Here is a 14,122-nt window from a genome sequence, read left to right on the forward strand (position 1 = left end):
TCAACAATTCAAACCCCAAAGATAAAAGCAGCAAATCCTCAAGGCAAATATTTTACTCCATAAATGAATTAAATAATGCAGGTATATATGGAAGTCCATTTTTGCCACTGTGGCCCTGTCTCATAATTTCGATTCATTTAAATATTTGTGTAACTTCAATGTGTGTCACATGCAAAGATGTCGCTTTCAAGCACCTCTCCCTGCAGGTGGAGCCCCACCCTAGGTAAACTATTAAAGGATCGATAGCATATTTACATGTAGCCATTCAAACCATTTAACTTAAAAGGACAGTAAAATCCACAGTGTTAAATATGCAGTGGCAAAGTCCATTGACTCTCTCAGAGTTGTTTAAACAACTTGAGTAAAATGCCGTCTAGTGGTAGGCCTAGTGTTAATTTACAAAGTTAAAGCAGGTGGTGTCAGAAGTACTCTGAAAAGCCAATTTTCTCAACTTCAAAAGACTGCAGCTAAGTATCTTTTAGTCACCTAGCTAATATTTACAGACAAGCTAACCGCGCACAGCATAGCGTGCTAAAGTCGATACATCAGTTTTGTTGTTTAATGTATAGGACACCAGCGTCTATCTTCTCTGGGCCTTGAGTATCTTTAGCAAATTTAAGAGCAGAGCAGTGAGTGCAGTGAGCAGTCACTGCTCTGCTCCGCTCTGATCTGCACCAATTTAATTATCTATACTAAAAATAGCATATCATCATATCATACTTTGTATGCATATTTTCCAACTCTAAGCTGTGTAAACTTGAATGCCCATTGAATTTAGACATCAGGTGATGTGTATTTGTGTAATGCCCCTCATCGTGGCCTAAACAAATCAACGTCCTATATCAAGGTGTGCATCATTATAAGGCAGTTTCTTTTCCTCAGGCAAAATGGGCCAAAAAGGAGATTTAACTGAGTTTGAAAAGTATAAAATTGTAAAGAGTCTTTCAGAGGGATGTAGCACTCTTGAAATAAGATATTGTGGCGCGATCACAAAGCCATCAAATATTTTATGGCAAACCTGTTAAAAAAAAAAAAATTAACTGCCAAAGATTTGAGAGGAATCTTTTTTTTTTTTTTTTTTTTTTAAGTTACTTTTATTAATCCCCTTGGGGAAATTCTTCTCTGCATTTCACCCATCCTTGATTAAGGAGCAGTGGGCTGCCCTGTGAGGCGCCCGGGGAGCAGTGAGGGGTTAAGTGTCATGCTCAGAGACACTTCGACGTGTGAACTGTGGGGGGACTGGGGATCGAACCAGCTACCTTGGGATAACGGGACGACCACTCATCCCCCTGAGCTACAGCCGCCCCCAAATCAAACGTGAAGCGATCGTATTCCAGAACTGTAGCCTCCCTTGAGAGCCCTGAAGTACAAGGTGTTCATTGCTCAGAGACATAGCCACAGTTAAGAAGTACAAGGTGTTCATTGCTCAGAGACATGGCCACAGTAAAGAAATAAAAGTTGTTAATTTCTCAGAGACATGGTCACAGTAAAGAAGTAAAAGTTGTTAATTTCTCAGAGACATGGCCACAGTAAGTAAGTAAAAGGTGTTCTTTTCTGAGAGACATTGCAACCATAAAAAAGGCTGAACTATTGAGAGAGATAAGATAAGATGATCATTTATTCGTCCCTCAGTGGGAAAATTACAGCATTAAAGCAGCATTGCTCAAGTAAATGAAGATAAAAATCAAGTAACATAAATAAACAGTAAAACAGTAATAAAACAAAATTAAAAAAATTAAACAGTAAGAAGAATATTAAATGTGCAGATAAAATAAATAATAATACAAAAAAATGTGGAAAAAAATATTGCACCAGGTGATGAATAAAAGTATTCACATGTGTTCTTAGTGTTCAAAGTGGTTCAAACTGGTCTTGCTGGAGTTTAATTGGAGGTAATTCAGCTGGCACCATCCCAAAAAGTCTCGGTTGAGTTCTCTTTATTCCCTGTCATCATCGGCAGAGATGAGGCCAACGATTGCAGAGTCGTCAGAGAACCTTTGCAGGTCGCAGTTGGCAGAGTTATGTTTAAAGTCTGCGGTGTAAATGGTGAAGAGGAATGGCACCAGAACGGTTCCCTGTGGAACCCTGACATCCAATCTGATGTGACTCACACTCTCGTATCCGCACATAATGTGGACGGTTGGTGAGGTAGTCCAGGATCCATGCAATGAGTTAGGGTTAGGGATGAAAACCACTAGGGAAGAGACGGGGAGGAGACGTAAGCTAATGACTTTTGAAGACAACCTTCGATTAACTCGCAAATTGTATTTTTGAATATTAATTTGCCTATTGCCGTTCAATTGGTACCAACCTCGACCCTGTGGACTTTGGGAAGGGTCATTCGTTTCTGACGTGCTGCAAAACGGGAAGAGACGCAATTTTTGGACAATAGTCAAGGTGTGTAGACTGATACAGGATGGTACGGTAGAGACCAAAGAACAATCGCATGGCACACCCTACATAATCAGTCATCCACAAATGTTTGATATTAAAACAATAAAATAAAAGCGGCACAGACAGCGTTGGACGCAATGTGCCTTGAAGCCAGTAGGGCGAGACTACCATACTCTGCAAAGACTGGTCACACGACAGCATATAAAAACATTTTACATATTTATAACACAATTCAACCATAAATATGAACATAAACCGTAAATATGATTTGACGGACTCAAAAGTGACTTGAGAGAGCTCCACAAGTTCTGAAAATATAATTTTTTAAATCCCTAGCTTGATGCCACACATGATTAGCGCACCTTTCTAGAAAGCTTAGGACTCAGGGAATCCACCAAAACCACTGTCAGACAAAGCCTCAGCAAAATATCAACCACATAGCACTTTTTTTCCAGGCAAAAAACTGAAATATGACTTACTTATGGATTAAACAATACTTGCTTGATATGCATTGGTGTATCTGCTTGAGCAGAGCACCTATGTTGTGGAACCAGAGGCGTCCAAGGTTCAGGAAGAAAGTTAGGGCTAAACCTACGGTACACGAAATCTGCACAAAATAAATTGCAAAAAATATTTAACATCACTTAATTTAAAGTGAAACTTTGCAGAGATACTGGTAACACATAGTGGTATTTTATAGTAAAAAAAAGTTTTTGTATTTTGTTCTTCTTTCCTGTGTTCTGTCATCAACCAATAAACCAGTAACACGTATACTGCTATATGAACCTCTTAACTGGTATCGCAAGTGTTTTCTGTATAATATACCTTTTGAAATTCTTCAAATAGCCTTTGTAGTTGAGTATATTCTGTATTTAGTATGGGTATGCAAACCATTGGGAATTTTTTAGAGAAATGTCCGGCGCTTAAGTGGGGCTAAACGGTAAAAGCTGACCAAATAAATTTAAAGCGAATTGTCTGTGTTGGGGAGTTAATGGCTATTTACTGAGGAGAATCAAGTTATTACAGCAAACAATGACAACTGTGCTGCTCGGCTCATGACAACCTTTCTGTTGAGTGTCTGTTGAGGCCTCCAAGCTCCTGCATGTGGTGTGTGACTACAGTGATTTACAGTTTACCAATTGGTGTGAAGGGAAACTTTAAAGCCAAATTCGGTCTCCTGATCCTGAATAATCCTCGGTCGACGAGATCTCATTCAGTTTAAAAACTCGCAGCCACAATGTTAATTTGTTAGGAGCCTTTGTCATTTGCCAAGTTTGGTGTACCAAAATGTACAATCTCAATTAGTCCTTTCACTATCAATATTCGTGGCTACTGTGGCAGTTGCAGTAGCAGTTTTGACCACCACGTGAGGTTTCCATTTAAAATGCATATCTTTTGCTGCGTTTACACTGAGCATTCTTACTATACTGGATTTTTAGAGCACCGCAAACTGAGGAGGACGGACACGTCTTTACTAACGGACGCCTCAATGTCTCGTGAACTGCCACAGAACCGCCAGCAATAGTTGAGTTTACAGACTCGCTCCACTTCCTGAAAGTATATTTACTTTGCTCTGTTTGCTGCAGCAGTTGAGGAATCACTTATTCTGCAGCTTAATACTTTTCAGCAGATGCTGTGTGCTTGTTCTAGAAGTGTCTTTCAACATTAAATGTTTTGTTGTTTGCTAATTTATCACCACATATCAAGCATACAAGTCAGACAGCAGAGTCGAATGCAGACAGGTGTGTGTACAGCGAGCAGAAGAGCCGGGAGGACGGCTGTGACGTTTTGAACAAAAAGCACTGGCAAAACTGGACCGTTTGCTCAGTATTTAGAGGAAAGCGTCACATTTTTTCGCCATTTGTTCCTTCCTATTCTGTGTAATCCATTCGTGCAGATAGTTCCGGTTTCATGCGCCCAAGTTTAAAGAAATTCACCTCTAACATACTTGGCACTACCCTAATATAACACAGGGGGGTTAAGTTAACTAATCCATTAAAATAAAAAAAAACATCAAAAAATAAAAATGAAATATGGTCAATTTAATAACCAGTCAGCAAGCTCTCACTCCTCACAGCGCTGTAACACAAATAATTTCCCTTTCAGTTTGAGGTTTCCCAGAACACTTGCCAAAACCTGATAATATTATTAATATTAGTGCGGGTTAAGTCCAGCCTGTACTGTTTGGAGGGGAAAGTTGGTGAAATCAGGTGGTTGAGAAAGGACATTATTTGCTTATTAGCGAACTTAATGAAATGATACGTAACCGTACGACCGACGTGTTCTTTGAAATACCCTTTTCTATTTAACTCAGTATTGCGGTTAAGTAGCACCCTGGATAAACCAAACACACACACACACACACACACACCTATACTTAACAATGGAACAATATAGTATGATCACTTGTCCTGGAAAGACATTGCCTGTGCTGTTGATGATGACATTAGTCATGCAGTTTCTTGGGAGCTTGATGGCAGCATGTGTTTTCACAGATCCTGGAAAAAAGAGAGCATGCACACGCAGGCATGTAATCAACATTTATGTCCCACCCTTGAAACAACAGTTCACACTGTGTCATACTTCCCCTCAGCTGATGCATTGTATTATTACTTTTTTCTTCCCTAAGCAGCAAGAGCAACTGTAAAAAAAAATAATGGAAGAAACAAGTTATAATATTTGAATAATATATTTCAAAATTGGAAATTGTTCAGCACATTTTAAATATTTAAAATGTTCCTATATTGTTATCTTTTGTTATTTTCTTCTTGCCAATTTTTTTTAATCATCACACTCTGATACAGAAATTGGCCCCTTTTTGGGTGCTTTGTGATCTGCAAAGGAGGAAGAAGAAGACTGTTAATTGTTTCTTTTTCTTATTTATTTATTTTAATTGTATTATATATATATATATATATATATATATATATATATATATATATATATATATATATATATATATATATATATATATATATATATATTGTTTCCAGGGTAAAGAGAGGCTCCTGTCTGATCCATACTCCGGAGCACAAGGTGGGGGTAATGCACCAAATACGTATGGATGCCAACCGCCGTTAAACATCAAAAAGAAAAAGTAGGAAGTAGGAGGTAGGAGGTAGGAAGTAGGAGGTACGCTGTACGCTGTTTCCGGTGCGATACCAGCGCGGGAGATTCCAGCATGGCGGTGCAGCCGAAGCAGAACCTGTCCTTGGACAGTGCCGCTGAGCATGGCTTTCTGGGCTTCATTCACTCCATGCCGGAGAAACCGGACACGACTTTCAGAATATTCGACCGTAACGACTTCTACACCGTTCACGGGAAGGACGCCATTTTCGCGGCGAGGGAAGTTTTCAAGACCAATGGAGTCATCAAATATTTGGGCTCAGGTAATGTTGCCTCTGGAGGCGAAGCGTGCAAAGCTAGCAGCGGGCAGCGAGCTACGGTCACCTGCGGGATCCCGATGCATGCGCATGCGTCGGTTTAGCAGCAGGCCTGCTGGGTGCTGCACCGCTAGCTTAAATAACGGTTGTTGTTTTTTTAATTAATGTGGGCTTGTTGGTCAACAGGCAGTGGCAAGCTGGAGAGTGTGGTGCTGAGCAAGCTGAACTTCGAGGCTTTTGTGAAAGACTTGCTGCTGGTGAGGCAGTACAGAGTGGAAGTGTACAAGAACCACAGCAAGAGCAGCAAGGAGCACGACTGGAAGATCGACTACAAGGTATTGTGTTGATATTTGTGATTTTTAAAAAAAAAATGCATGAGCTCTGTTTGTTGCCGTACTTTCTTTGTGCCAGTACTTCATGGTGCAATTTGTGTTTAGCAGAGGCCCTGTATTGTGTAAAAAGCAGCACACAATATTGTCGAAAGTATGCAAAAGTCATCATAGTTTACACTTGTCTGATCTGTGTGCAGTTGTACAAACATGTTAAGGACAATAGCATGTTCAAAGTTAAACAAGTTATCCGCAGGTCTTGTAAAATCGTACAAAATAACTGGATTCAGTTCTCTAATAAAAAAACAAGCCACCGATAAACACGAGATGTACGTCGCTCATGAATGTACAGAAGTGTTAACTGAATATTGTTTGCTAACAAGTTTACCTTCAGCTTAATGGAATATGTCCATTGTGTGTTGCCAACTATTTTAAATAAAATAAAAGGGTTGTTTCTCTGGTTGTTACCTCTTGCCCATTTCCTGTCCTCTCAGGCCTCTCCAGGCAACTTGACCCAGTTTGAGGAGATTCTGTTCGGTGGTGGTACCGGAGCAGCGGACTGTGCGGGAGTTGTAGCCGTGCGGTTCGCCACCGGGGCCGATGGACAGCGAGTGGTCGGCGTCGGCTATGTGGACGCAGCCCAGAGGACGATGGGAGTGTGCGAGTTCCCAGACAACGAGATCTTCTCCAACCTCGAGTCCCTTCTGGTCCAAATCAGCCCCAAAGAGTGCCTCTTGGCCCAGGGCGAGGGCAACGCTGACGGCAATAAACTACGCGAGGTACGTGTGCTCCATCTCAAAGGAAAAGTGAGCCACGGTGTGTTCCATTTATCCTTAAAAACGATACAAAAGAGCAAACACAAAGCCGATCCATGCTGACATTGGGCAAGCTATGGAAACACTCGGGACAGGCCGCCACTTTATCTCAAGACACATATCGAGACAGACAATCATTTACGCTCACATTCACTCATGCGGGTGATCGATGCTCTAAATAAACGGCATGTTTTTGGCCTGTGGGACGAACCCAGAGGAAACCCACGCCAGAGTCTGTTAGTATAAAATAAATAGGTTAAATCATTCCTGGAACAAGCTAATGTCTGTGATTTTATGCTTGACAAGTGACTCAAGCGTATAACCGTTTACCTGGTAATCATTAGGAATAAATATTTCCACTAAGCTATAACCAGAGTTGTAAAATACGGCTCTTCCAATGTTGAAAAACTGCTGTACAGAGATTTGTGGATTCTGAAAAGTCTTAAATCTTATCAGCATTTTTCAACGTCCCCAAGAACAAGTACAGGACGACGTGTGATGGGTGTTCATTGTGTGATTTGCGGCGTGAAGTAGACGTTGCCGTCGTGTGTTTCGTTTAGGTGGTACAGCGGGGCGGCATGCTGATCTCAGACAGGAAGAGGGCGGAGTTTAGCAGCAAGGACATGGTCCAGGATCTCAACAGGCTGCTGAGGGCCAAGAGAGGAGAGACCGTGGCGAGCAACACGCTGCCTGAGCTGGACAAACAGGTGAGCAAAAAGGAGATCCCCAAAATTTGAGAAGAGGAAGAAACCCAACAATTGTATGTAAATCATCTGTCACGCATTGTGCCATCAAGAACAACACAATAACAATGTTGAGTGCTTTTTCTAAGGATGTTATATGATCTTACAGATTCACTGTTGGTGCGGTTAGATATCTGATACACTTGCAGCTCGACATGTACACAGAGAAAGAGGACGACCTGGTTCTTTGACGCAGTCGGAGCTGTGGGACGATTAGAAACGTCTGCGACTCTGTTGCGATCACATGACATCACAAATCGGTTTCCTCCGCTTGAATCTTTCCAGATTTAATACATTTTTTTTAATGCAACAATCGGTCAAAATGATGATCTTTCCCAGCACCTGTCTTTGCTTCTTCGTGACCTCCTGAGTTAGATTCTTACAACAGTAACAAGCTAGAGTTCTTGTTGTGTACTAAACACATAAAGAAATGGGCTAATGAGCTGTTTGAATAGCAGTCTGTGTGCGGTTTCATTCACAGGTGGCGATGTCGTGCCTGGCTGCGGTGGTGCGTTTCCTTGAACTGCTCTCGGACGAGTCCAACTTCAACTCCTTCAGCCTCGCCACGCTGGACCTGGGTCAGTACATGAGACTGGACAACGCTGCCGTGAGGGCTCTGAACCTCTTCCAGGTCAGTGACAGCAGCCTCACACATTCCCCAAATCACACATAATACACTATCTTTCTCATAAGTCATGCATGTAGTTTTTTTTATGTTTCCTTGCATTTCTGCTGATTCAATGGAAGTAAAGGAAAAAAAATCCTGAAAATTTAACACCAATAGGTTTTGCAGTGAACAGTCAAATAATTGTCAAGGAAATAGTTTTACACGCACACACGAGTCCCACAACAGTGTTTACTGAGCCTCTTGCTTGGTCGACGCCTCTGTCAGGACTGTGGACGTCAAGAGATCTGTTTTGTAGATGTTTTTATGATGATGATCGAACGGGTGATGGGAACACGTTTAATCCTCCAGGGATCACCTGACGACACCAGCGGAGCTCACTCACTGGCCGGTCTGTTGAACAAGTGCCGCACGCCGCAGGGCCAGCGTCTCGTCAACCAGTGGATCAAACAGCCGCTCATGGACAAAACCAAAATAGAGGAAAGGTAATTCCAACGCGGCGTGAGGACGGACGTCGCGAAGCGTTATTGAATGGATGGTCGCAGAGCAATAAGGCTCGACAAACGCCGTCTTCACAATGACAACTGTTGCTTACCTGGCCATAAAATCTGCTATTGAAATTTTTGAGGATACTCATGATGTATGCGTGTCTTTTGTGTGTGTGTTTGTGTAGGCTGGACCTGGTGGAGAGCTTCGTTTGCGACTCCGAGCTGCGGCAGACCTGTCAGGAGGATTTGCTCCGGCGGTTTCCGGATCTTCACCGTCTGGCCAAGAAGTTCCACCGTCAATCTGCAACGCTGCAGGACTGCTTCCGCGTCTACCAGGCCGTGAGCCACGTGCCCGCCCTCGTCTCGGCCCTGGAAAGATACTCAGGTACACAGACCTGCAGTCGATACTATCTGGTTGACCCGAGGCGCTGGCACACACACACACACACACACACACACACTGAGACTGGCATGACAAAAAACTACTGTTGGAGTTTTTGAGTCAGATAATTTGAAGGAGTAGAGCTTGTTTACGTTGCATTGAGGTCATTTATGATGCGTTCAAGCTCTGTTCAGTAAAAATGAGCATGTAACATTATAACGTTATGTGTTCTAATATCATCTTGTAAAATGTTCTTTTTTGGCGAGAAACTTGAGTAATTTTTGAGAGGGAATTATGACTTGACATGAAACGGCTTGAAAACTACTAATGCTAAGATTTCTTTTATTTAATTAAAGCAATTATCCAATAAACTAGTGTCATTAATTTCCTAATATTTAAATTGTGTGTTTTTATGCAAATAACCATTATAAGGAAGTAAAATCCCTCTTGTTAACGTGATGCAAAAGAAACCATCCTTAAACGGTGCCAGATAGATTGTCCTGATCCCACAAGAAACTCACTTTGTTATTGTAGAAAGTAAAAAACATCTTCGTCTGGCGGAAGCAAGCAGTTAAAGTAATATTTCCACATTTTGAGCAATAAGCCTTTTGGCTTTGCTGCCTTAAATTTGAGTGAAGGCAGGTAATGGATCTGATACACTGGCATGTAATATGCATTAGTAGCCAGGATACATATGGTAGAGGCATTCATTCATCCGTGCATACGACCTATTTTGTTTTCTGGTGTGTGTGTGTGTGTGTGTATGTGTTGCAGGTAGCTACCAGGTTCTGTTGGAGGCCGTGTTCCTCTCTCCTCTCAGAGACCTGCAGAATGACTTTGTCAAGTACCAGGAGATGATTGAAACCACGCTGGACATGAACCAGGTCTTTGCTTCAGTAATCTGTGTTCACATGTACAATGTAGGATTATTTGTCTCTGTACCATGCTTAACAATTCTGCACGTCGTTAACGCGTGTATTGGCTTGCATGTTGTGTGTAGATTGACCACCACGAGTTCCTGGTGAAGGCGTCGTTTGATCCAGCGCTGAGTGAGCTGAGAGAAAAGATGGACGCTCTGGAAAAGAGCATGCAGGCGGTGCTGAACAGCGCAGCCAAAGAACTTGGTGAATACTTACAGACAGACATCTGTGCAAAGACGTTTGAGTCTGCAGCTCAAACGAATGGCTGCAGGCGTCATCTGCTGATGCCAAAAACGCCAAAGCAATTCCATTACAGCATGCGGTCATCATGTGCCACAGACAGACCGTGAGTGTAAATCCTTCAGATCATCCTGGGTGAGGACGCAGCCCACATGTACAGTTGGGATGTAACATACAGCAGAACTTTAGATTAACTTGCCTTTGGGGAGGGAAACATCCGGCTCATCTTTATGTAGCCGGCTGCTGCAGCGACCTGGACCCAGATAAAAGGAGTTGACAAATATTTGTTTTCAACCCTCTGGACCCTGTTCAAGGATTCAAACTGCGTTTATCTGGGATTGCCAACAACAACAACGGAAGCTGTTAAACTTTCCTCAAACTTAGTTAATATTTACTTATATTGTACTTTTCTTTTATTATTATCGAATGAGACATGAAACAAAAATTTGACTTTAATTGAAAACGGCTACAAAATGTGCAACAATCACATAAATTATATTACAGCGAAAGCACCAAAAACTAATTTGTTTATATTTAAGGCCTATAAATGAAAAGCAACCACACACGCACGCACGCATGTTCACTTTGAGTGTAACTCCTAATAATTAATGTTGATGCATTATGATTGATGTGGGACCCGGCAGAATAACCTCAAATAGCCCAAGAGATTAGGATGTCATGGGCTATCTGAGGTTTTTCGGTCACAAGCGTCTGAGCATTTCGGGTCGGCCCAACCTGGGTGAACTTGAGCAACTTTGTGGTTCAGGTCTGGACGCCGGGAAGACGGTGAAGCTGGAGTCCAACGCCATGCTGGGCTTCTACCTGAGGGTCACCTGCAAGGAGGAGAAGAGTCTGAGGAACAACAAGAAATTCACCACGCTGGACGTTCAGAAGAACGGCGTGCGCTTCACCAACGGGTTCGTCTCACTGCGTCACGCACATTTAACGTCTGCCTCGCATGAAGGTGCCCTCACCGTCAGCTGACGGTCCGTCGCCTTGCTTGTGCTCTGTCACGTGTTTGCAGCAAGCTGAGCTCTCTGAACGAGGAGTACACCAAGAACAGAGAGGAGTACGAGGAGGCCCAGAACGCCATCGTCAAAGAGATCATCAACATCGCCTCAGGTGGGGAACGCCGCCGCTCGCGGTCAATTTAACGGACGGAAGAAATGCATTTTCACGTGTTTATGCTAATTGTGGTCACATTAGTGTTCTTTTAATCAGATTTGAGTCGCTTTTGAAAACCCAGGCTGAACTTTCTGACCCCCCCCCCACCAGGCTACGTGGATCCTCTCCAGACGCTGAGCGACGTGATCGCTCAGATGGACGCAGTGGCGAGTTTCGCCGTGGCGTCCGTGTCCGCTCCGGTGCCGTACGTTCGGCCCCGGCTGCTGGCGGACGGCTGCCGGCGCATGGAGCTGCAGCAGGCCAGACACCCCTGCATGGAGACGGACGCAGACACCGCCTTCATACCCAACGACATGTCCTTCGCCCAGGGAGAGAAGAACTTCTATATTATAACGGGTAAAGAGAGATGACGCGTTGAAAAAAAACACATTCAGCTCAGTTAGGAGGAAAATAGAATGAACATAGAAGTTAATTTTTTCAGAATCGGTTTAGAAAGGTTTGATCTTTTATTGCCCTTTTTTTTAAAACATTTTTTAACTTGAATTGGCTATCCTGTGAAAAAGTTGCTAATTAACATCATGAGAACGGTTAAAATGTCTTAACCGAACATCTGACACTCACTATAAAGCTATGAAAGATGACGGGAGATGCAGATTTACCTAATAATTCTCTTTAATAATAATTTACGCTGCCTTGTCGACCTAAAAATTGACCACAACGTGACATTTGCAGGGGTTGTTTACATTATTCTATGATCAATTTTATAATTTCAAGTCAGATAAGAGATTTCACAGATAAATTATAAGTGGCATAGACTGTTTGTCCTTAAAATCAAGACTTGGCGTGATCCCGGTCTGTCACACTAACCCGATTTTTCCAGAAAAGCATCTTGAGAAAAGAGTGCGAGGCCTGGACAGATGATCTGTTTCCTTTTCACACATTCCATCGATTCCGAAATCTCACTCCCACATCAGTAAATGCAAAGAAAGAAGAATCGCTCTGTTGTTTTCATGTGTGTGTGAAGATTGTGTTACAATCTCGGTCGTCATTTTTTAATCTGTAAATGTTGCGCATCGACTTCGCGGTTGAACAAAGAGAAATGCTCAGTTTGGTTCCTTTCTGAGGCAAAACAAGGTCATCTTGCTTTATCTCTCTTCCACTCCCTCGTCTGCAGGACCAAATATGGGCGGCAAGTCAACGTTTATCCGTCAGGTGGGTGTGATTGCCCTGATGGCGCAGATAGGGTGCTTTGTGCCATGCGAAAAGGCGGAGCTTAGCGTGATTGACAGTATCCTGGCCAGGGTGGGAGCAGGAGACAGCCAGGTCAAAGGAGTCTCCACCTTCATGTCCGAGATGCTGGAGACTGCTGCCATCCTGCGGTAAGAAACAGACGTACGAGCTCTTTGTTTTTTTTAAACTACAAAGATGTCACACAAGCGTTTTCTCAACGCTGGCGTTTTCCCTCCAGCTCGGCCACGCAGAACTCTCTCATCATAATCGACGAGCTCGGCAGAGGCACGTCCACGTACGACGGCTTCGGTCTGGCCTGGGCCATCAGCGAACACATCGCCTCCGAAATCAGCTGCTTCTGTCTGTTCGCCACTCACTTCCACGAGCTGACGGCGCTGGCGGCGCAGCAGCCGACCGTCCACAACCTGCACGTCACGGCACTGACCTCCCACGACACACTCACTATGCTCTACAGAGTCAAATCAGGTCGGCACACATTTATGTATCATAATGTAAAGTTAGATCTATTTTGTTGTTTCTCTGGACTGTTTGTAACATGTAAGATGGTGACTCAATCTCTCTAATTGTGTGTCTAACAGGTGTGTGCGATCAGAGTTTTGGAATCCACGTTGCCGAGATGGCGTGCTTCCCGCCATCGGTGGTGGCCATGGCGAAGGAGAAGGCCGAGGAGCTGGAGGAGTTCCAGGAACCTGCAGGGGAGAAGTCGGAGGAAGAGCCCGAGGCAAAGAGACGACGGACAGACAAACAAGTACGGGTTGACAAGTCGATGCTCGTAGATTTATAGAGGTTCTTTGCTTTATAATTGTCAAATGTGATGTGAAAAGGGTTTTTAAGAGATTGAATACTACATTTCCTCACTTTTTCATGTATACACTGAGATTTCACAAAATGTTTGGTCATGGAAAGCCTTTGGTCAAAATGTATGAACGCCGCTGTAAGTATTCAATTCTGTACCGCACCAATAAGTAGAACTTTCTCCTACATTTGGTCATGAGGCTGAAACTGCTGGTTTTGGTCTTCCCTTTCCTTCAGGTGGGGGAAAACCTGATCCAGGACTTCCTGAAAAAGGCTAAGTCCCTCGCTGCGGCCTCCCTGAGTGAAGAAGAGGTGAAGGCGGCCCTCAAGAAAATGAAGCAGGAGCTTGTAGCCAAAAACAACACTTATATCACAGACATCCTTTCACGTGGAAAAACAACTTGATTTTTAAGACTCGTTCATGTGTTCATCATGGCCAATAAAAGGTCAACTACTGTAGCGCTTAGCTTACATTGTATAGTTTTTCAATAAAAATGTCTGCATGTACTTGCAAGCTTTTGACTCAATTTCTGTTGCATGTGCAAGTTCTCCATAAACACTTTGCTGCATGTTATGAACTTCAGACACTTTTTGGTAATTCTGTAGGGTGTGAATTTAAAAACAAGACACCT

General features: G+C 43.1%; 1 protein-coding gene across 1 annotated transcript; it reads left to right on the forward strand.

The window, feature by feature from the left end:
• The first annotated feature begins 5,533 nt into the window (after positions 1 to 5,533).
• msh2 (mutS homolog 2 (E. coli)) lies at positions 5,534 to 14,119 on the forward strand. The gene is made up of 16 exons (XM_068583861.1): positions 5,534 to 5,783; positions 5,964 to 6,112; positions 6,601 to 6,885; positions 7,482 to 7,628; positions 8,146 to 8,295; positions 8,641 to 8,774; positions 8,963 to 9,162; positions 9,934 to 10,043; positions 10,160 to 10,283; positions 11,086 to 11,236; positions 11,344 to 11,441; positions 11,595 to 11,840; positions 12,619 to 12,823; positions 12,913 to 13,160; positions 13,274 to 13,443; positions 13,728 to 14,119. Exons 1-16 carry the CDS (start codon positions 5,576 to 5,578, stop codon positions 13,893 to 13,895), a joined length of 2,793 nt encoding a protein of 930 aa, XP_068439962.1. The 5' UTR covers positions 5,534 to 5,575; the 3' UTR covers positions 13,896 to 14,119.
• The last annotated feature ends 3 nt before the right edge of the window (positions 14,120 to 14,122 follow it).

This window comes from Clinocottus analis, unplaced genomic scaffold, assembly GCF_023055335.1.
Source record: "Clinocottus analis isolate CAN_PGR_092001 unplaced genomic scaffold, fCliAna1.0.p SCAF_19, whole genome shotgun sequence".
NCBI lineage: Eukaryota > Metazoa > Chordata > Actinopteri > Perciformes > Cottidae > Clinocottus > Clinocottus analis.